Source organism: Garra rufa, chromosome 21 (genome assembly GCF_049309525.1).
Source record: "Garra rufa chromosome 21, GarRuf1.0, whole genome shotgun sequence".
Lineage (NCBI taxonomy): Eukaryota > Metazoa > Chordata > Actinopteri > Cypriniformes > Cyprinidae > Garra > Garra rufa.
Genome location: NC_133381.1, coordinates 17,576,840 through 17,603,263, shown reverse-complemented (window position 1 = coordinate 17,603,263; position 26,424 = coordinate 17,576,840). Strand labels below are relative to the sequence as shown.

General features: G+C 35.4%; 1 protein-coding gene across 1 annotated transcript; it reads left to right on the top strand.

Annotated features, from left to right (window-relative positions):
* Positions 1–1,118: 1,118 nt before the first annotated feature.
* On the top strand, positions 1,119–24,581 carry mrps5 (mitochondrial ribosomal protein S5). The gene is made up of 11 exons (XM_073827418.1): positions 1,119–1,204; positions 2,031–2,156; positions 3,877–4,002; positions 5,479–5,712; positions 6,420–6,454; positions 15,254–15,344; positions 18,061–18,107; positions 18,374–18,431; positions 21,382–21,444; positions 23,726–23,862; positions 24,067–24,581. Exons 1-11 carry the CDS (start codon positions 1,156–1,158, stop codon positions 24,289–24,291), a joined length of 1,191 nt encoding a protein of 396 aa, XP_073683519.1. The 5' UTR covers positions 1,119–1,155; the 3' UTR covers positions 24,292–24,581.
* The last annotated feature ends 1,843 nt before the right edge of the window (positions 24,582–26,424 follow it).

Genomic DNA, 26,424 nt, shown 5'->3' with positions numbered 1-26,424 from the left:
CGCCCTTGGGTCTTTGGTGTCAGATCTCACGATGCACGGCGTTTTACACTGGGTCCCCTAGCGTAAGATACTTCTTACGCAGTACTCGTTCCCTCTTGTAAGAGAACGTACTCGGTTACTAACGTAACCTCGGTTCTCTCTAGAGAGGGAACGAGTACTGCGTATCTTGCCGTGCATGCGCACGCTCTGGTTGCTTTGATGATGAAAAACCAGATAATAGCTGCCTATGAGCGATATTTATAGGTCTAGACCACGCCCTTTTAGGCGGGAAGCTACGAAAAGGGCGCGAAGCGACGCAAAGGGCGCGAAATGCCCCCATTGGATCTGGCGTCGCGTCAGGCCTCGCTCTAATAGGCTGCTGCAGTTGCCGCAGAGCAGCCAATAGGCGCGCAAGCTGTTTCGCCTATGTCTGTATGCTGCTGCAACGCGCTTTACATTATTTCAAAATTAAGGATAATTTTTGGCTTCAATATCTCGCAGAAAAGGATTTTCCCCTAGCGTAAGATACTTCTTACGCAGTACTCGTTCCCTCTCTAGAGAGAACCGAGGTTACGTTAGTAACCGAGTACGTTTCCACAAGCTTTTTCTGTGGTTTAGACCGCATATATTAGCAGAACAATGTATTGAGTAGGCCTAGTACATTAATCGTGCAATCCGTGCTGTTATTTACATCTGAGTATCTCCAATATGGCAGCACATTCGGGTAACTGACCAAATCATAACATAAGTGCAAACCCTCAATACTTCACCCAAAAACAATAACTTTCATTTTCCAAAACCATTTTTTAAACCATTGTCTTAAGCAATGCTAGAATGTATTGTTCTAAAAAATATCATATGTTATAGTATAGGCTGCTACTAAACTGCGGTTATCCTACTGCCTCAGTGTTAATAAAGCTAGTAAGCTACCCACTGTGAAAATAAAGAAACTAAATAAAAGTGTGAAATGAGTTTTTTTAATAAGGTTCCTTACAACAATAAATTATACAACAGATTTCCGATTTATTCGTTATTGTGCTTAATAAAGCATCGCTTTTAAAAATACTAATTTTATTTATCGTAGTTTATCAAAGATCAAAATTTCCTCCTGTAATTTTGCGCAGGCACAGGTTTGGACAGCACGCTCGACGCTCAAGGACCCCGCAGCATCCGAACATGGCGGCGGTCACAAGGCTGTGCTGTGTCCTCCGGCTGTCATATGAAGGTGCATTTTTAATAACTCTTTTGAATTAACATTTGTTTTTACCTCTGTTAGCGGTTGTCTTTTAGTCTGGTGAGAGCTTCATGTAAATAATGTGTGAATTATCAGAGGTTTGAAGATAAAGCTCGCGTGAGCATGCGAAGGGTCCCTGTCAGAGCAGAAGAAATATGATGTTTTGTCCATAAACAAAATAAATACATAACTCTAAAATGTTTTATCCCTTATACAGATAGAACAAAACGTCTGCTCTAAATACCACCCTAGATATCTCTGCCATAGCTGTCAGTCATTTGTCACACTGACCTCTGAAATTTGAAGCATGTGACGTTCATGTGAATGTGTACCTTTTTTGTTATCATTTATACGCATTACGCAATATGTTGTTTTTATTGTGTTAAATATCTTGATTATTCCAAAACTTAAATATGAGAATTCTGAGATTATATGATGTTGTTTAAGAACTGCAAGTAGCTGCTCAGTATGGCATTTTTTGTGATTAGTATACTACAAATTACTGTTTCTGGAGCTTTGGCCTGAATTTCACCTTAAAAGAGAAGCAAATAAAGCCTTTATCAAATGTTTAGGCACATTACATGTACATGTTCTCTGTATTTTTATTGGTTTGTATTTGTGGTTGTCTAATGTAATGTATTATACATTTATAAAAATGTGATTTTTAGGTATTGAATAATTCTGTACATTAATGTTTAGAGCCAATAGAATAGATAGTCAATTCTGTGCATCTGATTTTGTGCAGTTTTGGTATAGGTCAGAACTTTAAATTGTGCTTTTAAAAAATGTCCTGTACTGTTGTCTCTCTTGTCAACAGGTGTTGGAGCTCTGAGAGCTCTAGGGGGCGCTGCTCACCTTTCCAGTTTGGCCAGACCCAATCCCACCCAGTATGCTCCAGTCACTGCTCTGCAGCAGAACAGACATTCGAGCTTCTTCAACAAACGTAAGCCGCTATAATATGCTTTGTTTGATTTTTAGTGAGTGCCAGTCAAGATCCTGGAGTGATGGTGCCTTATTGCTTAGGGATCTGGGATGGCAGCCCATATGTCACAGGTTTGGCTTTTCAATATGATGAGCACAGAGTTTATGAGATATCTTTTCTCCATTGAACTCTTGAACAAAGTGCTTTACCTCGGGCCTCTCCAGAGGGGACTATGACTGCAGATACTGTACCATAAGTTGCTTTAAGCAATGACAGTTGACAAATTAACAATTCTCATATCACAAAAAAAGATTCAGTACAGCTTTACAAAATTTTACTAAACTTTTTTTAGATGGTTTGTATAATGATTGAATTATTAGTTAGGTCTTATATTGTTTAATTACATTAAATGAAGGACCCTAATTTAAATTAACTAATTGAAAGATGTTACATTACTGTGGAAGATGAGTAAAGCATTCAATAAACAATACAATTTGTGTATTATTATTATTTTATTTCCGTGTTATTAAACAGGAGCATAACATTGGAATACAATACAGTTTTGTTAATTGAAAAAACTAAACTAAAATAAATATTAGATATAAAAATATTACAAATATAATATATTTGGAATAGCTTGAAGCACTAAAATTGTTAATTGGAAATTAATAAAAACTAAAACTACATAGCATAATTACTTAATAATTATATTCAAATTAAAACAAAAAATCTAACCCCCAGTTTCACAGACAAGGCCTAGACTAAAATGTAAGTCTGAGCTTTTTCAACTGAAAGAAATTTGCACTGACTGATCTAAAAATATATCAGTGACTTTGTTTTGTCTCAAGTAATGTTTTTTCTAAGGCACAAGTATAAAAATTACTTAAATGTTCCTAATTGAACTAGGGCCTAATCCTGGCTTAGGCTAAGCCCTGTCTATGAAACCTAGCCTAAAAGTAAAACCTAATTCAAAAGCTTTGCTTCCACGTCAATCTTGCTAATATGGCTAATATAGTATTGTAAAAGTAAAGCACAGACAGTGTTTCACCAACCATCTTTGCTGGACCGTGAAATCTGATTATAAATATGACTTTTAATTTGAATTAATTCAACAGAAATATCTGCTTAACAGCCTTTTCCCTCTAATAAGGACTTGCTCCTTGAGACAAATGCCTCTTCATTGAAATGGTGCAAGCTTAGGAAATAGTATTACTTCATGTGCATAAAAAAATGTATTTAACTTTTAAAACAGAGTAGGGATGTGCCTTGAGCGTCTCTCTTGCACACGGTGTGGTTGCATGTTCGGAGTGTGTGAGAATGCTTTGGTTTTGTGTGCGTCAGTGTGTATTGAGGATGTTTGGTTGTCAGATAAAATTATGATATTTCTTGAACTGCTTTTGTTGGAATCGGATGCTTCATTAAGCCTGGCAGGCCTCTCGGTCTCATCTAATTAAGTCCTAATTAAATCAGAACAACATCAAACAACTCCCAACGTCCCCGATTACCCAACCCTTCTAAACACACACACACAGACACAATACAGATGAAAGTTAATAAATGCATAGTAAAACCAACACCTGGAATTTACTTTTACTATGCAGTCTTTATCTAAATGCATAGGTTAACACACTACTAAAGGTTTTATTTTTTCATTCATCACCTTTTTTGAGTGTGTGTGAGTCTGTATTAGTGATGTGATTGTAGATGTGTGTGATTTATTGACATTGATTTATTCCCTTAGTGACAGCCGATGAGCTTTGGCGAGGAGTCTTAGCTGAGTCCGGCGCCGGTGCCAGAAGGGGAAGAGGAAAGAGAACTAAACGTAGAACGAAAAAAGATCTCAACAGAGGCCAGAACCTTGGAGAAGGTACAGCATACCCTTTTCCTCAAAAACCTTTATTTCTTTTTGACTGAAGAAAGAAAGACATGAACGTCTTGGATGACATTGAGATGAGTAAATTATCAGGATTTTTTTATTCTGGAAGTGAACTAATCCTTTTAAGATTACAGTATGTAAATTATCTCTGTTATAAATGGATAACTGCCAGTAGTAGTTCAGGTATACTGTATTAGTTTTGATATACAGTGGTGGCCAAAATTATTAGAACACTAGTATTTTCACCAGCTAAAAATTGTTTTAAGTCAGTTCATCTTTTTTTCTGTAGTGTCAGTAGGAAACATTAATTTTGCTATTAATTGTAATAATCCAGTGAGATTTTTGTTTGCACAAGGAGTTTGACAACAGCCAGTGCTCCACACAGAAATCCGGTCTTATCATCATCATCATCCAGTCTGTCGGGAATGACATGAAGAAACAGAACAAACAGACTAAGTCCAGAAAAACTGTGGCAGCGTCTCCAAGATGATTCAAGAGACCTACCTGCAAACTATGCGCAAGTGCACCTAGGGCAAAAACTGCTTTAAGCATAAAGGATGGTCACACCAAATGTTGATTTAATTTAGTTAATAGAAATTAATTGAGAAAGAAAATGTATTTATGACATAATTTTTTGACAGCATCCTCATTTTACAGCATTTTTACACAAGTGCCTAAAACTTTTAACCGTAATGTAGCTTTGCAGGTAGGTTTCTTGAAGATGTTGCCACAGTTTTTCTGGATGTAGTCTGTCTCAGTATTCTCTGTTGCACTGGCTGTTGTCAGACTCCTTGTGCAAGCAAAAATCTTATCGGATTATTACAGTTAATGGCAAAATTAATGTTTGGAAATGTAAACTAACACACTACAGCAAAAGATAGACATAACTGACTTAAAACCAATAGCTGGTGAAAATACTAGTGCTCTAATAATTTTGGCCACCACTGTATATAATCTTGAATGAGTTGTTCTACGAGCTTATGATATAGTGAATGTTTGCATAGTAAATCAAACGTTAAGAAAAATGTTGTTTGTTTTTTAATCATACAATGCCTTAAAAGAACTACTTTTATTAGTCACCAGTTCTGGTTTTCTCTGGACAGATTTAAGGCCAACACCACATTAAAACAGCTATAAACAGCAATACCCATTAGCTGTCCATTTTAGTCTGTAGCGTTTCGTGAGGTGTTTGCACCCACTATGCCAGTTAATGAATATCAATCACAGCTCTGCTTCAAGTTTAGAGGTTTATATCTGCTGTTGGAATCTAACCTTCTCCTAAGCGGACATCACTCACAGAGCGCCACAGTTATTGAGTGGCATTATTTACTTTCACTTAAAAAGACCTCAGGGGAATCTATGGATTTATTTTTCTCTCTCTCTCAAGAAGGCTTTTCTTAAAACAAGCCGAAAACCAATAAAAATGTGTGTAACGTACACTTTTGTGATTTCTTGTGTGCTCTTTAGGTCGTGGCGGCTACCTTTGGCCTGGTCTGAATACTCCGGTGTTTAGGGAAGGATCCGTCCAGAAACCCTCGCAGCGAGGAGAGGCAGAACAGAAGGAGGTGACAGCAGCTCTGGAACGGCAGAGGGATGAATGGGACAAACGCAGGAAGACTAAGATAAAGAGAGAAAGGGGTTGGACTGGCTTCTCTTGGGGTGGGATCAGCCTGGGTCCGCCCGATCCAGGGCCCAACGGAGGTGTGTGTGGGACAGCTCTTTGATTTGTCCCATTCTAGTAAAAATGCTTGGTTAAGGAGATGCATGGCTGTATAGTTGATTTATAATGGATGTAGCTGTAATAGTCAAGCAGTTTGATGAAAGCATGTAGTAGGATGTATGCCGCAACACCTGCATCTACACGCTTCGGTTGCTTCAACACTCACACACGCAGACACAGGGAAATGAGATGCAGAAAGTGCAATCTCCTTGTAATTTACATCGCTGTTCATCTCTGTTCTGCCGCTCACCATCTTACCGTGCGAATAGATTTCCCGTCGTCTGATTGGCCAGTGGGATGTGGGTGCAATCTCTGGTAGTTGTGGTGATGGATTGCCCAGCGACGGTGAGGCCTGGAGTCTAAATCATGTCTAGATCTGCTCCAACAACTTCTCACCCCTGAGTCACCACAGCAACACCCCCTCCTTTGAATCAAGGAAATATGCTTGTCTCTCGCGGGCAAAATGAAACACCTGTAATGAGTTACTGCGGCAGCCGCAGAGCCCTGGGGTTAGAGGTCATAACAGACCGCTCACCTAATCTCATTTAACACATTTCCTGTCCCTGATCAAAAACAAATAGGCTGTGTGAGGCATTTTCAGCAATCTCAACCTATGCTAATGACCTTTGGTGTTTTTTGTTGTCTATAAAAAGTTGTGACTTTGCTTTGTCCTTTTTTTTTCCTTCAGAAACATATGAAGATTTTGACTCACGAGTAATAGAGGTGAGTACGAGCAGATCCATGCATCTTACATAAAACATGAAACTGTAAACAAAACAAAAACAAATTCTATCATGCATTTATGATTAAAAGTAAATATTCTACATGAAAAGAATTATCTTATTGGTAATTTTTTTTATTATTACTACTATTTCATATATTTATGTTATTTATATTTAGTTAGTTAGTTAGTTTTATTTAATTATTATTATTATTCCCTACCTATGACCAGAGGTTAATTTGATCTTGTTTTTCCCATTCCAATGCAGTTGTGAATTGTAACAAAATATGTTTTTTAAATAAAAAAAATGGTCTGCGCTGATAGCATATAAATCGCCGTTGCACTACAGGTGTCCCAAGTTCGAAACCCCAGTTCGAGAACCTTTTTATATATTTATGGTTTTTAATTACAAAAACATATATTTTTCAAAATTAATTATAGTGATAAGCAATGAATAATCGTGATTAATCGCATTTTAACGATTAATCGTTTTTGTGTGTGTGTGCAATGTGTACACACACACATGAAGTGCTCTAAAGTTTCTTGGTAAACGGGTGCAGTGACTTTGGTTTTCAAAAAACACAGTGGACCAACACCAGCAGATGACATTGCACTCATTTACACATTCCTTGTGAAGTTTACCCAAATTCTTGAATCAATTTTGCTTGACAAGCCTCTCAAGGCTGCAGTTCTCTCGGTTGGTTGTGCATCTTTTTCTTCCACACTTTTTCCTTCCACTCAACTTTCTGTTAACATTCTTGGATGCAGCACTCTGTGAACAGTCAGCTTCTTTGGCAATGAATGTTTGTGGCTTACCCTCCTTGTGAAGGGTGTCAATAATTGTGTATATAATATGTGTGTGTACTGTGTTTATTTATTATGTATATATGAAGACACACATACAGTATTTTGAAAGTATTTACATCTGTTTACATGAATATGATTATATTCATATAATTTATATTATATATAAATATATTTAATATATAAACATAACATATTTTTCTTAAATGGGTGTGTATTTATATATACATAATAAACATACACAGTGCACACACATATATTATGTACACAAAAACATTTAATTTGGATGCAATTAATCACGATTAATTGTTGCCCAGCACTATTTCATTACTTTTATTTAACAAGAAAGTTAAGTTAATCAAAGTGACAGTAAAGACATTTGTTATGCTCCAGAAGATTTAGATGTCAAATAAACGCTGTTTCTAAAAACTTTCTATTCATCTAAAAGCTATAAATATGTGATGCAATCTGGGAAAACCCGTCGGATGTCGCGCTCGGACATTTTTAGGAAATTCGAAAAATAAGTTGAATGTCAGTTTTTTTGGTCAAAATTAGGTTTTCATTAAATTATTATTTTATAACATCTTGCCTATAATCTCTGAAAATATATTTGCAAAATTCACTTGTTTAGTGCCGAAAAATAGTGATTTATTTCAGCAAGCATAAAAGTGTTTGTCTTTCTTTTAAGAATGTGCTGCAGAGGTGCTTTCTCTGAACACCACAAAAACAATTAACCTATCAAAATAAACCACGTAACATATTTAATAAAGGTGTATCAATGCACATTCCCCACCAGTCCTGCATAAACTACGGCATGCAAAGTGTTATTTTTTATTTTTTTAATATCATGAGATGGCGGAGCGCAACAACGCAGTCTGAAGTACTGTAGCTGCTCATTTAAATGATCTTACTCGTTTCAGTCTGCTTAATCTTGGTGTCAATGCCATAAACAATGTTATAATGGACGATTTCACATCCAGAGATGAAGGATCGGATGATGAAGTTACTAAAGAGGAGGAGTCTGTTATATGAAAAGGTGCACGAACAGTTGCGCTGCGCTTGCTTTTTTAAATGTACACTATTTGTGCTATCTAAACAAGGGATGATCAAAAGTTCAGAGACTATGCCTATGATAAACAATGAGAAACAGACGTTAGCCTGTGTAATGATGCAGTATAGCCCTCCTGACTTGACAGACAGCTCTTGTTAAACCCGTGAAGTGAAAGTAAAACTCGTCTCAGTTTAAACCTGTTTTTCTCAAAATTCCATTCCTGAAAATCATAGCTATCAGCCAACTTAAGATAGCCATAACCTTTGTTATGTTTAAGCCAAACAGTTTTGGAAAGGTCTTGAACCCAGCATTTGTATGGTATCAAAATATAATATCAAAAATTTCACCATGTGTTGGGTTTTCCTAGATTGCATCACATATAAGCAGAAAAAAACTAATGTAATCACGGTTTCCTCAAATTAATAAATGTTTCTTGAGCTGTAAATCATCAAAATTAGAATGATTTCTGAAAAATCATGTGACACTGAAGACTGGAGAAATGGCTGCTGAAAATTCAGCGTTGCCATCAGTGGAATAAAATACAATTTAAACTATATTAAACGCTTAATTTTCCCCTTGGCAGCTTTTTACTGAGGTTGTCACAGTGCATTTTGGGATAGCTTAATCCACAAAGGCTACATGCTGTGTTGCCTCAGAATTGCCAAAATGAGGTAATTTTGCTGTCTACTATTCGGGAACAGTCTTTATGTTGGGAAAAGACCTTAAAATGCTGCCTAGGTAGGTAGTTAACTAGGTTTGGAACAGAGCTAGTGATTACGTTTGTGATAATGTCAACGATATGTGCTTTGGAGATACAGCATCTTATCATTTTTGAATTCGAGAGAGAATGGTGTTTGTTGTTTGGTGTGTGTATCTCCCTTGTGTATGTGATTGCATGTGTGTATCTCGGAGTATCTAAACCACTCTCTTGAACTCCTAAATGGGAGGCAGTCGGGGCACAAAATCTGCTCAGCACAAAATTACCATGTAGTGTGGAGTGTCTGGAGAATTATCTAATTATACACAACAATGAACGTTTGATAAACAAATCTCTGTATAGGGCCCCTGGCTGGCACCACAAGTCTCATTTGGCAGAAATGTTGCTGAGTTTAGAATGGAAATCAGTACTGCAATTCACCTCGGTCTTCGTCCCTTGCCTCTCTGCATTTTTTGGATTGTCTTTCTTTTGTCCTCTGTTTCTTTCATTTCCATAAAGCTTTGTTGGCGAAGTAGTGGACAGGTTTACAGCCAAAGTTACTGAACACTGCAAGCAATCAAATTGGAAGGCTGATGATTTAGGTCATCTCCTTTCTTCTCTCGCTCATTAGCTCTGTTCCAAAACCTAGTGAGATGCCTCGTTGCCTACTGCCTACACAGCCAGTTGTCTTAGACAACAGCCTCTTAACTGAAATGAACCTCATAAATGACTTGGAACGCTCAGGAACTGTGTGTGTCATATGCTCTGAAGGAGACAATGCAGAATGCGGATTTGTGTGTGTGTGTGTGTGTGTGTGTGTGTGTGTGTGTGTGTGTGTGTGTGTGTATGTGTATATATATATATATATAAGTTTATTACACTCACCAAGGCTGCATTTATCAAAAATAAGAAGGGTAAAAACTGTAATATTGTGAAATATTATTTCTATATATTTTAATATTAGTATTTCATAGTTATTTTAATGAATATGTTTTAAAATGTAATTTATTCCTGTGATGCAATGCTGAATTTACAGCAGCCATTACTCCAGTCTTCAGTCTCACATGATCCTTCAAAAATCATAAAGATATGCTGAACAAACAAGTATTTTTTTTTTTTTTTTACCATTATCAATGTTGAAAACTGTTTTCCTTCTCAATATTTTTGTGGAAATTATGATAATATTTTATTTCCATAATTCTTTGTTAAATATAAAATAAAAAAGAACAGCATTTATTTGATTATATAAATCTTTTGTATAATTCTAATATATTAAACATATAATACATTAATAATTAATTAAATAATTGCTGAATCAAATGCACCTTTGATTTTTTTTTTTTTTTTTTTTTTTTTTTCCACTGAGCCTACGTAGTGGACTTGTTGGGTTTTGAACTGAACAATTCTATCGCTCTGTCTTTCTCCATTTCTCTTGTACTGTCATTTTGATTGACGTTTTAGGGCCGCAGGCAATAGCGTCTAGAATGAGCCATCACAGACTGTGAGTCAGACCCCCTCAGTCTTTTGCTGTGTCCAGCACATTTGCTCTGAGTCTGGACAACAAATATATCGCATGTGATCAGGCACATGGTGGCGTTTTGTCCTCATATTACCTCAGAGCTTATGAGATAACCCAGTGCAGACACACTAGAGGGCTTACACAAAAATCAAGAGTATTTGCGGTTCTCCAGGACCTCTTTCTCTGTGGATGCAGATTAGTTTGAAGTGGTTCTGAAAGGCTTGGTGACATTATCAGGCTTGCATTCAGAGTGGTGCACTTTTCCCTCCTTCCATCCCGCTGTCTCCCGGGTGTCCTAGAGAAGGCACGTGTAAAGTCTGAAAGAGCCCAAGTACTTATAAAGCCACATTAATTAAGTCAAATATTTCTTGTAAACTCAAGAACTTCTCCCAAGGACACACAACGTCTGCCAAGAGAGAGGGAAGAGAGCCATAGTACTCTAGAGCGGATGATACATGGGCAAGGCTGAGAGAGTGAGACAGACAGAGGAGGGCTGATAGCTAGAGAGTGATGAAAAGATGTAATGGTTATGGAGATACTGTAGATTAAAGCAAGAGGAAGACTTTTAGATTTTTAGGCTCCTATCTGCAGTTCATCATGTCTTGTAATGGTTAAATTATTTCATTCTCTTTTTCTGTATCTCATACCATTTCACAGTCACACTTTACATTGTCTAGTCTTTTAATTTTAGTTCATTAATTTTATGTTGTTGTCACACTATCCTTTAGGCATGTTTTACACTATAAAATTGGCTACGTTGTCAGCATTGTCATTCTGATACATTTACAAAGCGCTGGATCATGAACTATAAAAACAGTGCCATGCTTTACTGTAAAACTTGCAGCAATTATACAGTCAAAGTTATGTTTTTGTATTTTGCATTAGTCAACCTAAAGAGCCTAAATGTTAAATTGTCAGTATATGTTATACTGTAGTTACATTGTATTGCTGTGTTTTACACTGTAGTTAAATTGTTGGGATGTTTTACACTGTAGTTACATTGTGTTGGCGTATTTTACATTGTAGTTATGTTGTGTTGCCGTAATTTGCACTGTAATTACATTGTGGTGCGTGTTTTACACTCTAGTTACATTTTGTTGGGATGTTTTACACTGGAGTCAAGGTTACATTGTCTCCATACATTTTCTTTAGTACATTTTACATTAGTCAGGGTTAAACTCTCAGTATATTTTACACTGTAGTTATATTGTGTTGGCTTACTTTACACTGTAATTACATTTTGTTGGGATATTTTACACTGTATTCAAGGTTACATTCTCCACACATCATCTTCATTACATTTTACATTAGTTAAGGTTAAACTCTTAGTATATTTTACACTGTAGTTATATTGTGTTGGCTTATCTTACACTGTAGTCAAAGTTACATTGTCTTCGTATTTTACATTAGTCAAGGTTAAACTGTCAGTATATTTTACACTAGTTATATTGTGTTGGGATATTTTACACTGTAGTTACATTGTTTTGGATATTTGGCATATTTTACACTGTAGTTAGTGTTGCCATAACACTGTAGTAAAGGTTACATTGTCTATATTTTACATTAGTCAAGGTTAAAAACTGTAGTTATATTGTGTTGGGATATTTTACATTGTAGGTACATTGTGTTGGTATATATTACACTGTAGTTACATTGTGTTGGCATATTTTACGCTGTAGTTACATTATGTTGGGATATTTTACACTAGTAATATTGTGTTGGGATGTTTTACACTGTAGTTATATTGTGTTGGAATTTTTTACACTGTAGTTACTTGTGCTGGTATATTATACACTAGGTATATTGTGTTGGGATATTTTACACTAGTTACATTTTGCTGGTATATTTTACACTGTAGTTATATTGTGTTGGCATATTTTACACTGTAGTTACATTGTGTTGGCATATTTTACACTAGGCACATTGTGTATGCATATTTTACACTAGCAAAGGTTACATTGTCTTCATATTTTACATTAGTTAAGGTTAAACTGTCAGTATAGTTTATATTGTAGTTACATTGTGTTGGGATATTTTACACTGTAGTTAAATTGTTGATGTATTTTAAACTGTAGTTACATTGTGTTGAGATTTTGCTTTGTATTGTGCTTTGTACATTGTGTTTGCATATTTTACGCTGTAGTTACATTTATGTTGGGATATTTTACACTAGTAATATTGTGTTGGGATGTTTTACACTAGTTATATTGTGTTGGGATATTTTACACTGTAGTTACGTTGTGTAGGGATGATTTACACTTGTTATATTGTGTTGGGTTATTTTACACTGTAGTTACATTCTGTTGGGATATTTTACACTGTAGTTAAATTGTTGATGTTTTTTAAACTGTAGTTACATTGTGTTGAGATTTAGCTTTGTAGTTACATTGTGTTTGCATTTTTTACACTGTAGTTATATTGTGTTGGGATATTTTACACTGTAGTTACATTGTTCTGGTATATTTTACACTGTAGGTATATTGTGTTGGGATATTTTACACTGTAGTTACATTGTTCTGGTATATTTTACACTGTAGGTATATTGTGTTGGGATATTTTACACTAGTTACGTTGTGTAGGGATGTTTTACACTAGTTATATTATGTTGGGTTATTTTACACTGTAGTTACATTGTGTTGGGATATTTTACACTGTAGTTGCATTGAGTTTGCATGTTTTATACTGTAGTTACATTGTGTTGGGATATTTTACGCTGTAGTTAAATTGTTGATGTATTTTAAACTGTAGTTACGTTGCGTTTGCATATTTTATGCTGTAGTTATTGTGTTGGGATGTTTTACACTGTAGTTATATTTTGTTGGCATATTTTACGCTAGTCATATTGTTTTGGAATATTTTACACTGTTGGGGTATTTTACACTAGTTTCATTGTGTTGGGATATTATTTTACACTGCAGTTACATTGTGTTGAGGTATTTTACACTGTAGTTACAATGTGTTGGCATATTATACACTGTATTTCACACACTCAAGGTTACATTGTCTTCATATTTTATATTAGTCATAAGGTTAGACTGTCAGTATATTTTACAGTGTAGTTATATTTTCCACTATGATCAAGGTTACTTTCTATACATTATTTACACTTTGTGCTTAGACCCACAATGTGAATGTGTATCATATACATATTTTTCCCTAAAATCAGATCTCTGTTTTTATTGCACAAACAATTTCCCATCAAGTGGTTTACATATTATATGTTGTTCAGAATTTATTAAGAGATACAAAATGAGTGCTGCAACACCCATATTTGCAACAATATAGTAAAATTGCTATAATTACAATGGGGATTTGAAGAGTTTATTTAATAATCCTGCCAATTAATGTGTCAGACATTATATCTTTGGTGTGAGGTGCATGTAATTTATAATGGCTAATCAGCGAATATAAACACTCTCATATTCTTTTTTTATTTTCATCCCTGAGATGGAGTTTTTGCATTTCATTTAAATGATAATTGCGGGTTGAGACAATGGTTGTAGTGATTGAATAATGACATGACCCAGACCAAGTACAGCTAATGAGCAGATGTGCATGTATGTCTATACAAACCTCTTTCCTTGTTTAGAACTGTTTGGGTTCGGTTTTCCTTCAGAAGAAAATTGGTTTGCTTTTACTGAAGTGTGTGAGTGTGTGTGAGTGTGTGTGTGTTTGTGTGCTTGTGTGAGCGGTCTGAACAGATGGCATGTGTTTCAGCATCACACTGACAGAATGCAGGTGGGAGTCCCCCACCCATCTCTCCCTCTCTCTTTTTAAGTAAACACTGTTATTCTTTTTGTCCCCATCATCATTTTCGTTTAGTGCTTTCAGTGAACCACACAGTGGCCCGTTACTGAGACCTCAGTGATTTAGAAACTGAGGGAACGATTGCGGAGGATCTTAGAGAGAGTGTCACATGCTACAATCTCTAGTGATTCCTGTAAGTGTATTGATCAGTAAGCCATCTGTGTTTGGTTCTTAACCTGGGTCACTAGAGCTACAGATAGGGTTGTGGGTGACTTTTCTTTTCTTTTTGAGCAGTTTTTATATATAGGGAAATTCTTATTCTCACACAGCCATGTTTATTTAGTTAAGAACTGTATGATAGCCAAACAATCCAAATTAAGTGTATAGTGTGAATAACCATGTAAACCACGTCAGAATAATACTTTATTTAAAAGAGGAAATATTACTGCAGGCACTGTTTTAAAGCGAGGCTTTCTCATCATACGGATATTATAATGAAACCAGATACGGCACTTCAAAAGGTTGCTGACTGCTGGTTTAGGACGTAATCAGCCATGTAACTTTGAATAGGCTGAAATCCACCTTGTAACTTCTTCTGAACATTTCTTTCAGTTCTTACCAGTGGGTGGCTTTTTCTTTCAGCACAAAGATCTCATCATATCAATAATACTCCTACAGCAAATGTTACATAACGGATTGCAGTAAGGAGCAGGAGGAAGAATGCTTTTATTCTGTACAAGTACTTTATACTATGCAATTACGCACACATCAGCAGCCTGAGGGGAGAGAGAAAGTGTGTGTGTGAGAATGAGTGTGTGACAACGACTGCAGTGTTTGAGATGTTTCAGTAGAGCAGAAAATATTAGCCTTTTTCAGTAGGTTTGTACTGCCTCCTGCTGGTTGCTTAAAAGAAGCACACATGCAGAAATTGATTCCCTGCAGTTATTGGCAATGATATGTAATGATTGTTGTTTGATTGACAGGTCAAGAGTGTGTTCAACGTCACCGCTAAAGAGAGCAGGAAGAGATCAATCAGTGCTCTGGTCGCTGTGGGAAATGGAAATGGAGCCGCAGGTAAATACTGACGCATTTTATATTCAGTGTTGTTTAAGAGTTTGGAATTGGTAAGATTTTTAAATATTTTTTTAAAGAAGCCTTTTCTGCTCATCAAGGCTGTGTTTATTTGATTAAAAATACTGAAAAAAAATGTAATATTGTGAAATACTATTGCAATTTAAAATAGTGGTTTTCTATTTTAATATACTTTAAAATAGATTTTATTCCTGTGGTGTAAAGCTGAATTTTCAGCATCATTACTCCAGTCTACAGTGTCAAATGATGCCTCATAAATTATTCTAATATTTTGATTTGTAATCAATAATGGAAACTTATTTTTTTTGGAATCTGTGATGCTTTTTTAGGATTCTTTGATGAATAAAATGTTAAAAAGAGCAGCATTTATTTAAACTAAAAATGTTTTGTAACAATATACACTACCGTTCAACGTTTGGAGTCAGCGAGGATGTGCTAAATTATAAAGTGTGATAGACTTATATTGTTAGAAAAGATTTCATTTTTAAATAAATGCTCTTCTTTTTAACTTTTTATTCATTAACTGATTCCGAAAAAATATTAAGCAGTACAACTGTTTCCAACATTGATAATAAATCAGCATATTAGAATGATTTCTAAAGGATTATGTGACACTGAAGACTGGAGTAATAGCTGATGAAAATTCTGCTTTGCATCACAGAAATAAATTATATTTAAAGTATATTAAAGCAGAACATTTTTAAATTGCAGTTATATTTTATAATATAACTTTTTTTGTATTTTTGATCAAATGAATGGAACTTTGATAAAGCATAAGAGAATATCTTTAAAAAAAACATTAAAAATCTTACTGATCCAAAACTTTTGCACTACAGTATATATATTTGTGACCCTGGACCACAAAACCAGTCATAAGTGTCAATCTTATTATTATTTTTATTTTTTTCACAAATTGAGATTTATACATCATCTGAAAGATGAAATAAGCTTTCCATTGATGTAAGGTTTGTTAGGATAGGACAATATTTGTCTGAGATATACAACTATTTGAAAAACTAATCTGAGGGTGCAAAAAAATCTAAATATTGAGAAAATCGCCTTTAAAGTTGTCCAAACGAAGTTCTTAGCAATGCATATTGCTAATAAAAAATTAAGTATTGATATAATTACAATAGGAAATGTACAGATTATCTCAATGGAACATGATCTTTATTTAATATACTAATGATTTTTGGAATAAAAGAAAAATCTGTAATTTTGACTCATACAATATATTTTTGGCTATTGCTACAAATATACCCATGCTACTTAAGACTGGTTTTGTGGTCCAGGGTCACATTTTTTTTGCAATATATGAAATTAACAAAGCAATCCATATCATAAGAAGTATTATTTATCTATTTATGTATATATTTTAAAAAGTTTTGTAATAATGGCTATAAAATAAATGACTAATAAAACATTATTATTGTTATTATTATATGTTTATTATTTTATATAAACTTTTTTGTACTTTATGTATTTTGCATATTTTTTATTATGTTATGTTATCGCTATTCTGTACAGTAACCTTGAGCTTGGGAAAGACACTTATTTTTCATTATTATTATTAATATTAATAATATAAAATCTACTTGTAATCAGTGTTGTTTTTGACAACCATCTTAGATTTAGTCTTAGTCTTTTGGACTAAAATGCTTATTAGTTTTAGTCAAATTTTAGTCACTTCTATATGTGATAGTTTTAGTCCAGTTTTAGTCGACGAAAAGTCAGAAAGGTTTTAGTCTAATTTTAGTCAAAAAAAAGGGGAAAAAGTAGTCTTTTAACAAATTAATGTAGGTCAGTAAGTATTTTGCTGTTGGGTAGTGTCACTTATAAGTTGTGAAAATAGCAGATCTATAGTTCAACACATTGTGAGCTTCCGGATTGACTATTTTCACTAGTAATTACAAATAATGAAGGAATGGTTTTAGACATAAAAGACATATATTTGAAATGCACCCATAGGTCCTCTCACCGTTTGCGACCACCCTGTGTGCAAATGGTTAATCGTCTGTCTGTCTGAGTGACAACAATGTGACGTGTTGAGCACGTTGTGCGCTGCACGCCAGGTGGTGGGCGTAACCAAACAAGAATAGAATGCTAAAACGCTTGCCATACTAGTATGGCAAAGAGTATTTAATGTTAAAACGGCTTGCCATAGTGGCAGATACTTTTTAGGTTTTAATTGGCATGCACAATAAGCAGAAATGTCATGCATTTTAAACGTCTGACGGACCACCCACTAACATTTTCGTCTATTCTCGTCTCGTCAACGAAAACTCACACACGTCTCGTCATGTTTTAGTCATCAAAGAGCCATTTTTATCTCGTTATCGTCATGAAAAAAAGTGCCGTCAACGAAATGATTTCGTCATCGTCATCGTTGACGAAAACAACACTGCTTGTAATGTTTAAATAACAATTTACTTCTGTCAACAATTCCTGTCCTTCATAAAGTGAGCACATGCAAACTGAAAACAGAAGAATGCTTTGTATGTTGACAACAGGTGTGCCTTAATAAACTAGCTCAACTAGTTGTTAAGGCACATTGCTGACTAGCTGATTTTGTAAATATGCAGTTTTGCACATCTCTGGTCTGAAGTAAATAGAACAATGCAGTCGTTTAATATGTGACTGGTAAAAATACAATGGCTATAATCAGCGTTAATGAGCTGTTTTATTCACTTCTCTACAGGGTTTGCACTGGGGAAAGCGGCAGACAAGAACACCGCACTTCGAAAAGTAAGCCATGGTCAGATGCACACTCATTCACACCAACCCAAGTCACATACCGGACTCTAATTGCAGGCACGATTCCCCCTTGAAGCAACCTGAGGTTAAATGACTTGCTCAAGGGCACAATAATGACAGAATGGGGCTGTGAGCTCAATAATTCTTCAGTTCCCATGACACACTTACAAGATTTGAAGCTCTAGTTTGTGTAAGAGATACCAGATCAGATTACAATGAAATCATCTTGACATTAAACAATCTGCTTTGTTTTACAGGCAAAAAACCGAGCCATGCATTATCTCTACTACATTGAGAGATACAACAACCATACCAGTGAGTCACACACTACTCTTTGTGCGTGTGCGAGTGTTACACACGTGCGTCACTCACTATCATATAACAAACAGACATCGTAAATCTCTTGTGTGTATGTGTGCTTTTGAGTGTGGTTTGAGAGAAGGATTCTACTGTGTCATAGCATTAATCATTTACATAATATTGTTTACATGTGTTGCTGTTTGTATTTTTGAGTGCCTCTCTTTTAGGACTAAGTAGTACGTATTATTACTAGGGGTGGGCATAGATTAATTTTTTTAATCTAGATTAAATCTTGGAATTAATCTAGATTAATCTATATTAAAATGGCTAATTTGAATTCTGCTGAAGGCATTCAGAATATGTGTGCTACCCAAATAATGACTAAAAGTAAGTCTTCGAGAACGGGCCAGGTGGCGCATTAGATCAGGCGCTCATCTCCTGTTTCCAAAATGCATCACAAACTGCTTGACAATTACATTTACAACATAATTACCTATACAAACTTGTGTAACCAAGTACTTCTGCGCAAAAGGCTGCACGACGTGCGTGTTGCCGTTAAATGCACAGACGCGCACGGGCATGGATTTCTGCGTGCATAGTCTTCCATTAAACTGCGTTGCTTTCAGAAGCGTCAATTCAGTTGTTGCATATAGTTTAATGTCTTTATTTCGGGATTATCAAAGTAAATTATAACTCACGTACCCCAGTAAAAAGGGTCTAGCAACGCACCTGCCCTGAAGCGGCTTCATAGCTGCATCCATGTTTGCACGTCTCATTTGATGTGGTAATTTCACAGAAGTTGAAGACTCCTTCTCGCCCCCTACAGTCAACTTCAGCCTCTTTCACACAGCGATTCCGGTAAATACTAGGGCTGGGCGATAAATCGAAAGCGATTCTAAGGCGCGTTTAGTGAATGAAGCCGGTACTTTGATTAGTAGTAAATCTCCATCACGTGCGTTCAGCTGCGTTCAGCTGGAGTGTTCAGAGGCGTAAATCACTGACAAGCTACGCCTAATCGCGCTCAAAATCGAATCGAATCGAATGCGATTTTTAGCGCGATTTGGCGTAGCTTGTCAGTGATTTACGCCTCTGAACACTCCAGCTGAACGCACGTGATGGAGATTTGCTACTAATCAAAGTACCGGCTTCATTCACTAAACGCGCCTTAGAATCGCTTTCGATTTATCGCCCAGCCCTAGTAAATACACGGATAATGTTTCCCATGATTTGTTCCGGAGTTGTTTGATTTGGTTCATTTACAGTTGTTTTCCGGAATCTGTGCGTGCTTTACACACAACCCATAAAGACATGTGACGTTTGGATGTGAGATGTAATGCAACGCATACGATTCACTAAACCTAAACTAACCTGAACAAACTGTGCTTCAGTGCTGATAGTGCGGAGCTGGCTCTGCCTGATCGCCGCTTCATTCCACTTTGCACGTATTTTTTTGTCGTGAAGAGTCGCAGGGTAACGTGCATCATCACTACAACACTGCCTTTATGGTTCTGGCTTTTGTTCACAGAGCACTCGTTCCCGTAATTTTCCAGAATCATCGCGCATTGTGAAAGGGGCTTTACTAAAGCAACAGTTATGTAGCTTACTGCATTCGGTGTTTGAAAAAGAAAAAACATTAATGATAATTTCTGAAATTTAAAAAATAATTAATAATAATAAATAATAAAATAATTAAAATAATAATAATATAATTAATAATAATTAATAATAATAATTAATAATTAAATTAATAATAATTAATAATAATAATTATAAAAATAATTAATAATAAATAATAATTGAAATAATTTCTGTTGAGTATCAGCAAGCTATGCTCTCTCTATGGCTCTGGGTTCGGCTACAACGATACATGACCGTAGTTACCTGTGATTGGCCTGGCTGTGCGTCACTCAGAAAACAACAGGCCAATCAGAAGAGAGGCTCATGAATATTAATTAGCTGGGCCAAAATCGACCTGTTTTTGACAGAGCTCCTAAAAAAGGAGCTGTAAAAATATATTGAGATGGATTTTGGCACTTATACCGCAAATACACATTCTTAAGGACATCAACAACTAAAAATAAACCTACAGAAATGTGTACAATACGGGACCTTTAAGCAATCTGGCAACCACACACTCGCTTCTCGTTGCAAAAGCGCCATGCCGATGATCTGAAAACACAGACAAACAAGCTTGAGTTTAGCAATCGTCATTCAGCCAGTCTGTGTTCTGTCATGAGATCTCAACTATATTGTTTGTGATTGTAGTTGCTGAATAAATGCACTTAACTTTTAACAGAGAAACATAGGCTATTGCAATTTGGAATTACTATTAGGAATTTCACTGTTAGTATATTTTTTGTTTGTTTTACCAGTTTTCATAATGTAGACAGAATGAGTGCATAAGTTTATGCTACTAATTTATATAATAAAAAGCCTGTAATAAATAATTATAATTTTGAGCAAAAATAATTTTTATTAGTTTAACCATTATACAACATGAGGAAAATGTAATTTAAGGTTTTATTGACTAAAACCTGACTAAAATGTTCATACATTTTGTTGACTTAAACTTGACTTAAAAACCGGACAAAGTTGACTAAATATAATAACTAAAATGTACATTTGAGTAAGACTAAGACTAAATTAAAAATGCTTTCAAAATTAATTAATTAACTAATTAATGACGGTTAAATAATAATCTTATTGCTAAAATGTGAAGTTTTTTTTTTATTATTAAAACTAGACTAACACGGAACAAAAACTAAAATTGAAAATAGCTGACAAAATTAGCACTAGTATTTAAGGATGCAATAAATTGCTCAAAAGTAAGAGTTAAGATTTTTTAATGTTACAAAAGATTTCTATTTCAAATCAATACTTTCTTAAGAAGTGTTTTATATGACACTGAATTTGTGGTCTCTTGATTTTCATTGTTAATTTCTAATCTTTTTATCTTCATGTGCAGTATATCATGACATTGAGTCTAAGTTTAAAAGGACCACGCTCAGAATGAAGAAACAGAACAAAGGTAAGTCGCTAACCTCACACACGCTTGTAAACATTCACAGTTTTCTTAAGAGTTCTGAGCATGTTACTAAGCACATCATGTATGTTTTTGCAATATGATTTGTTTCAAATGAGAATTTGCAAGGGTCTGTTTGCAACCGTACCATATCCCAGAACATGTTTCTGTAGATAATCTAGGAACTGTGTACTTGCTATTCAGATCTAGTAGTACATCTCCTGTGCCCACTTTGGATTGGATTTTGAGGGGGATGTTCTCTTAATTTCGCAACTACATGCATCGTTTTTGACGTCAATGTGTTACTGCAAGTTGATAGTACAAAAATGCCAATTAAACTCTTTGTGCATTTCAAACAGTTAAGCATAAGTCTTCCTGATATCCAAAACAGTACCCACATAATATCAGATTTTACATCCATTAAAACACAGTGGGTTTATTTCATTCCTGACATCAGAGCTGAAATGATGATGTTCAGATTTGAGATGTGGCTGATGGTAATTGAGTTCTGAGCTCTGATGTGACTCAAATTCTCAGAGTCCACGTCTCACCGCTGACACCTGAGTAATGAAACCTGTCAGAAGCTGTTATGATTGGAACTGGAACTCTGGGAACCTCGATCATCGATAATGTGTGTTTAATATTGTTCTTGAACACAGCCTTGGGACCACACTTACCCTGGACATCTATTCTTTTACCTTCTTTTCTCCATTGTTAATCTCACCCATGAAAATATTCACTGACAGGATTCTTGATGAAAAATATGCACTGTGATGATAATTATTGATAAATGTTTTCTCATAATTCCAATACTTTTTTTGTGTACACTGCCGTTCAAAAGTTTGGGATCAGTAAGATTTTTAATGTTTTTTTTTTTAAAGAAGTTTCTTATGCTTATTAAGGCTGTGTTTATTTAATCAAAAATACACACAAATGTAATATTATGAAATATTATTACTATGTAAAGTTTTTCTATTTTAATACATTAAAATCTAATGTATTCCTTTGATCAAAGATGAATTTTCAGCATCATTACTCCAGTATTCAGTGTCGCATGATCCTTCAGAAACCATTCTAATATGTTGATTTATTACCAATGTTGAAAACCGTTCTGCTGCTTTATATTTTTTGGACCCTGTGATACTTTTTTTTTTTTTTTCAGGATTCTTTGATGAATTAAAAGTTTAAAAGAACACTATTTATTTAAAATGGAAATCTTTATTTAGCAAGGATGTGTTGAATTGATTAAAAAGTGATAGCAAAGACTTATATTGTTAGAAAATATTTATATCTTTCATAAATGCTGTTCAATTTAACTTTTTATTCATCAAAGAATCCTGAAAAAAGATTCACAAGTTCCAAACAAATATTTGGCACCCCAACTGTTTCGAACATTGATAATAAATAAATAAATCAGCATATTAGAATGATTTCTAAAGGATCGTGTGACACTTAAGACTGGAGTAATGGCTGATGAAAATTCAGCTCAAATATTTATATTTGAAGGTATATTAAAATAGAAACCATTATTTTATATTGTAATGACATTTCGTAATATTACTGTCTTTTATATATTTTTTCAAATAAATACAGCCTTGATGAGCATAAGAGACTTTTTTTTAGAAAACATTAAAAGTCTTACTGATCCCAAACTTTTAAACTGCATTTTTTTTACATTATCATTAGATAATATGGGACAGTTCACCCAAAAATGACCATTTTCATTTACTCATCCTCATGTCATTCCAAACTTGTGGAGTGCAAAAGAAGATATTTTGAAAAATATTGATAACCAAACTGTTTCCGTTCCCATTGACTTGACAAAAAATACAGTTGAAGTCAATGTCATCTTGTATTGTGTTCCACTGACGAACGTAAGTTAACAAATATATAACAAAAGTAAAAAGGTTTAAAATGTACAGTATAAGATACTGTAATCACAACTCTAAATACCAAAAAAATTAAATAAAAATGTAAAAGACCTTCTTTTTTCTTATAAGAAAGAGAAGGTCTTCCAAAGGCAAAGTGCAGTAACTACGCCAACACTGAAACTGATAAAAATGCCTTTAAAGATTTTACGCCAGCTAGTCAAACATGTTGACACTCTTGTTTCTCTGAAACATTCTCGTTTCTCTGGGACAAAATTGAACCAGGAGACTTTGCCACAAGACAAAACAGTTGTCACAAAGTCCATTTTAAGCCTTAACTCAATTTTGACCAAATGCGTAGTTACTGCACTTTGCCTTTGGAGGGCAGTATAGTTGACAATATTTTCTCTCTCTTTCAGGTTATGGTCTGCATTGTCATCGGGCGGTAATCACTATCTGCAAGCTGATTGGAATAGAGGATATGTATGCCAAAGTAGATGGCTCCGTTAACCTCCTCAACATCACCCGGGCTCTCTTCCATGGCCTGGCCAATCAGGTAAGATTACAACAGTACAATAGCCAATCAGATCAGTCTTTATACACTTTATTCATTAGTCTTGGAGACACATTTCTGTCAAACATAGTGTTAACTAATGTTCATACCTTATTAGTATTAATCAAACTCTATAATAAATCTCTAAACTGTGTTACTGCATTTTTTGGGCTTATAACTGGCTTCCTCCGCTCTGTTGTACTACAGGAGACTCATCAGAATCTAGCTGATAAAAAGCAGCTGAATGTGGTGGAGTTCAGGGCAGAACAAGGCCCTTTGCCCATCGTGGTGGCGCAACCACAGCTCGGTGCCCGTAAGGAGCCTGAAGTGGAGGACGATGTGCCTAACACGCGTCTGCACTGGGCTGATGTGAAGGCCACGCAGGGGCTTAAGAGATCAGTGTGGGCAGGGGTTAAAAGAACCATCTGGTGAACGGAACTGTACCTGGGGCTGACTCCCTAGTGCAGAACTGATGACCATTTGCTGGGGAGAGCATTGGGGCATGTGCTTGGATTGGAAACCATGCTGTTAAACTACCCTTTCACCACACAGTAAAGTTCCTGAAGTGCTACATAGCCCCAGAAATGAGTGTTTATATGTCGCTATCCCTTACAAGTCCAAAGAAGAGCATGGAAGTGAATAAATGAAGAGAGACTTTGTTTTCACTTACCTACACATGACTTATAACTGGAAGAGCACCAATAAATCTACAATAAAACCACTTGCAGTGTCACTTCATTAATTTTGTTTACGTTTTGTATGAAGATATGGTCGCAGAAGCATAATTTTAGCAAGATATTGTGCCCAGAAGGGTCACACGTTTGAAACGTGAACTCAAACGAAATCTGTGTGGCAGATTCCTGTTGAGCGCAATGGTCAAATACGGTTTACATAGGAAACAATGGAAAATCAGTGAAGTGGAATGCAAAATCTCATTCTGTGTTAACGACCCCTTATATAGTTTTATTTAGATTTATAATTGACTTTGCTGAAACGTTAAATTAAAAAAAGTTGTGTTGTAGGTATGTTGTATTTTAGTGAGTCAGTACAGCTCATTTGGTCTGTTCACTTGAATATGCAAATATGGTTCAGAACACTAATATACAGATTAATTTGTGTTCAGGGTTTTCTTGTAGTGAAAACAGTGGTTAAATTGTGGTGTTTATCTACAGTGCCCTTCATTTTTTTCACGTTTTGTTGCTTCCTTTTTTCCGCACATCAACATTTGGCATTTATCTGCAGTTCTTCACCTCACCTCTTCCCCTCTCAAGCTCTATCAGATTGGATGGGGAAAGACACACATTTTCAAGTTTCTCCAGAAATGTTTAATTGAGTTCAATTCCATGCTCTGGGTGGGACACTCAAGGACATTCACAGAGTTGTCTATAGCCACTCTTGCTGTGTGCTTAAGTTCATTGCCTTGTTGGAAGGTGAACCTTCTGCCGAGTCTGAGGTTCTGAATCTTCTGGACTGGGTTTTCATTAAGACTCAGTATTTTTGCTGCGTTGAGTTTTTCTTTTATTCTGAAGAGTCCCTCAGTCCCTGCCACTGAAAAACATCCCCACAGCATGAGGCTGCTACCAGCACACTTTACTTTTAGGATGGTACTGTGCAGGTGGTGAGCAGTGCCTGGTTTCCTTCAAACATGATGCTTGGAATTGAGGTTCATCAGACCACAGAATCTTGTTTCTCACAGTCTGAGGGTCCTTTAGGTGCAAAATTCCAAGTTTGTTTTCATGTGTCTGCACTGAGGAATGGATTGAGTTTGGCCACACCGCCATAAAGACCAGATTGGTGGAATGTTGCATTGATGTTTTTCCTTCTGTATAATTCTCCCATTTGCATATATGATCATGGAGCTCAACTAGAGTGACCATCAGGTTCTTGGTCACTACTCTAGCCAAGGTCCTTCTCCATCAATTGCTCAGTTTGGCCAGGAGGCTAGCTCTAGAAAGAGTAGATGTTTTGTATTAAATTCCTAATTGCATTAAGGGTAACAGTAACTACATGCTTCTGTGAGCCTTCAATGCAGCAGATTTTTGTCTGTGGCTTGATGCAATCTCTGAGACTTGGCTTGTTTTTTGCTCTGTTATGTATTTTCAGCTGTTAGACCTTTTATTAAGACGTGTTCCTTTCCAAATCATACCCATTTAATTGAATTTGCCACAGGTTACCTCCACTCAAAGTGTAGTAACATATACAAGCAATATGAATGCTCCTGAGCTAAATTTCATCTGTCCCAGATAAGGGTGTGAATACTTATGCAATGGAATCATTTACGTTTTTTATTTTTAATAAATTTGCAAAGATGATAAAAACCTGTATTTTGCTTTTGCTCCATTTGATGTTCATGTTGAATTCATTTTTATTGAGATTCATTACAGCTCAGATTTTTCTTAATGAGCAGTCATAGGTTTAATGTCGTTATTTATATTTTGTTACTGGGATCTACACATTATGAAATGCGTTCAAAGATTTTGTGATTGACATTTGTCTGTATGAATAATTTATGTAGTCATTTATACAGGTAATACATAACAAGAGAGGTCACGACAAGGAATTCTG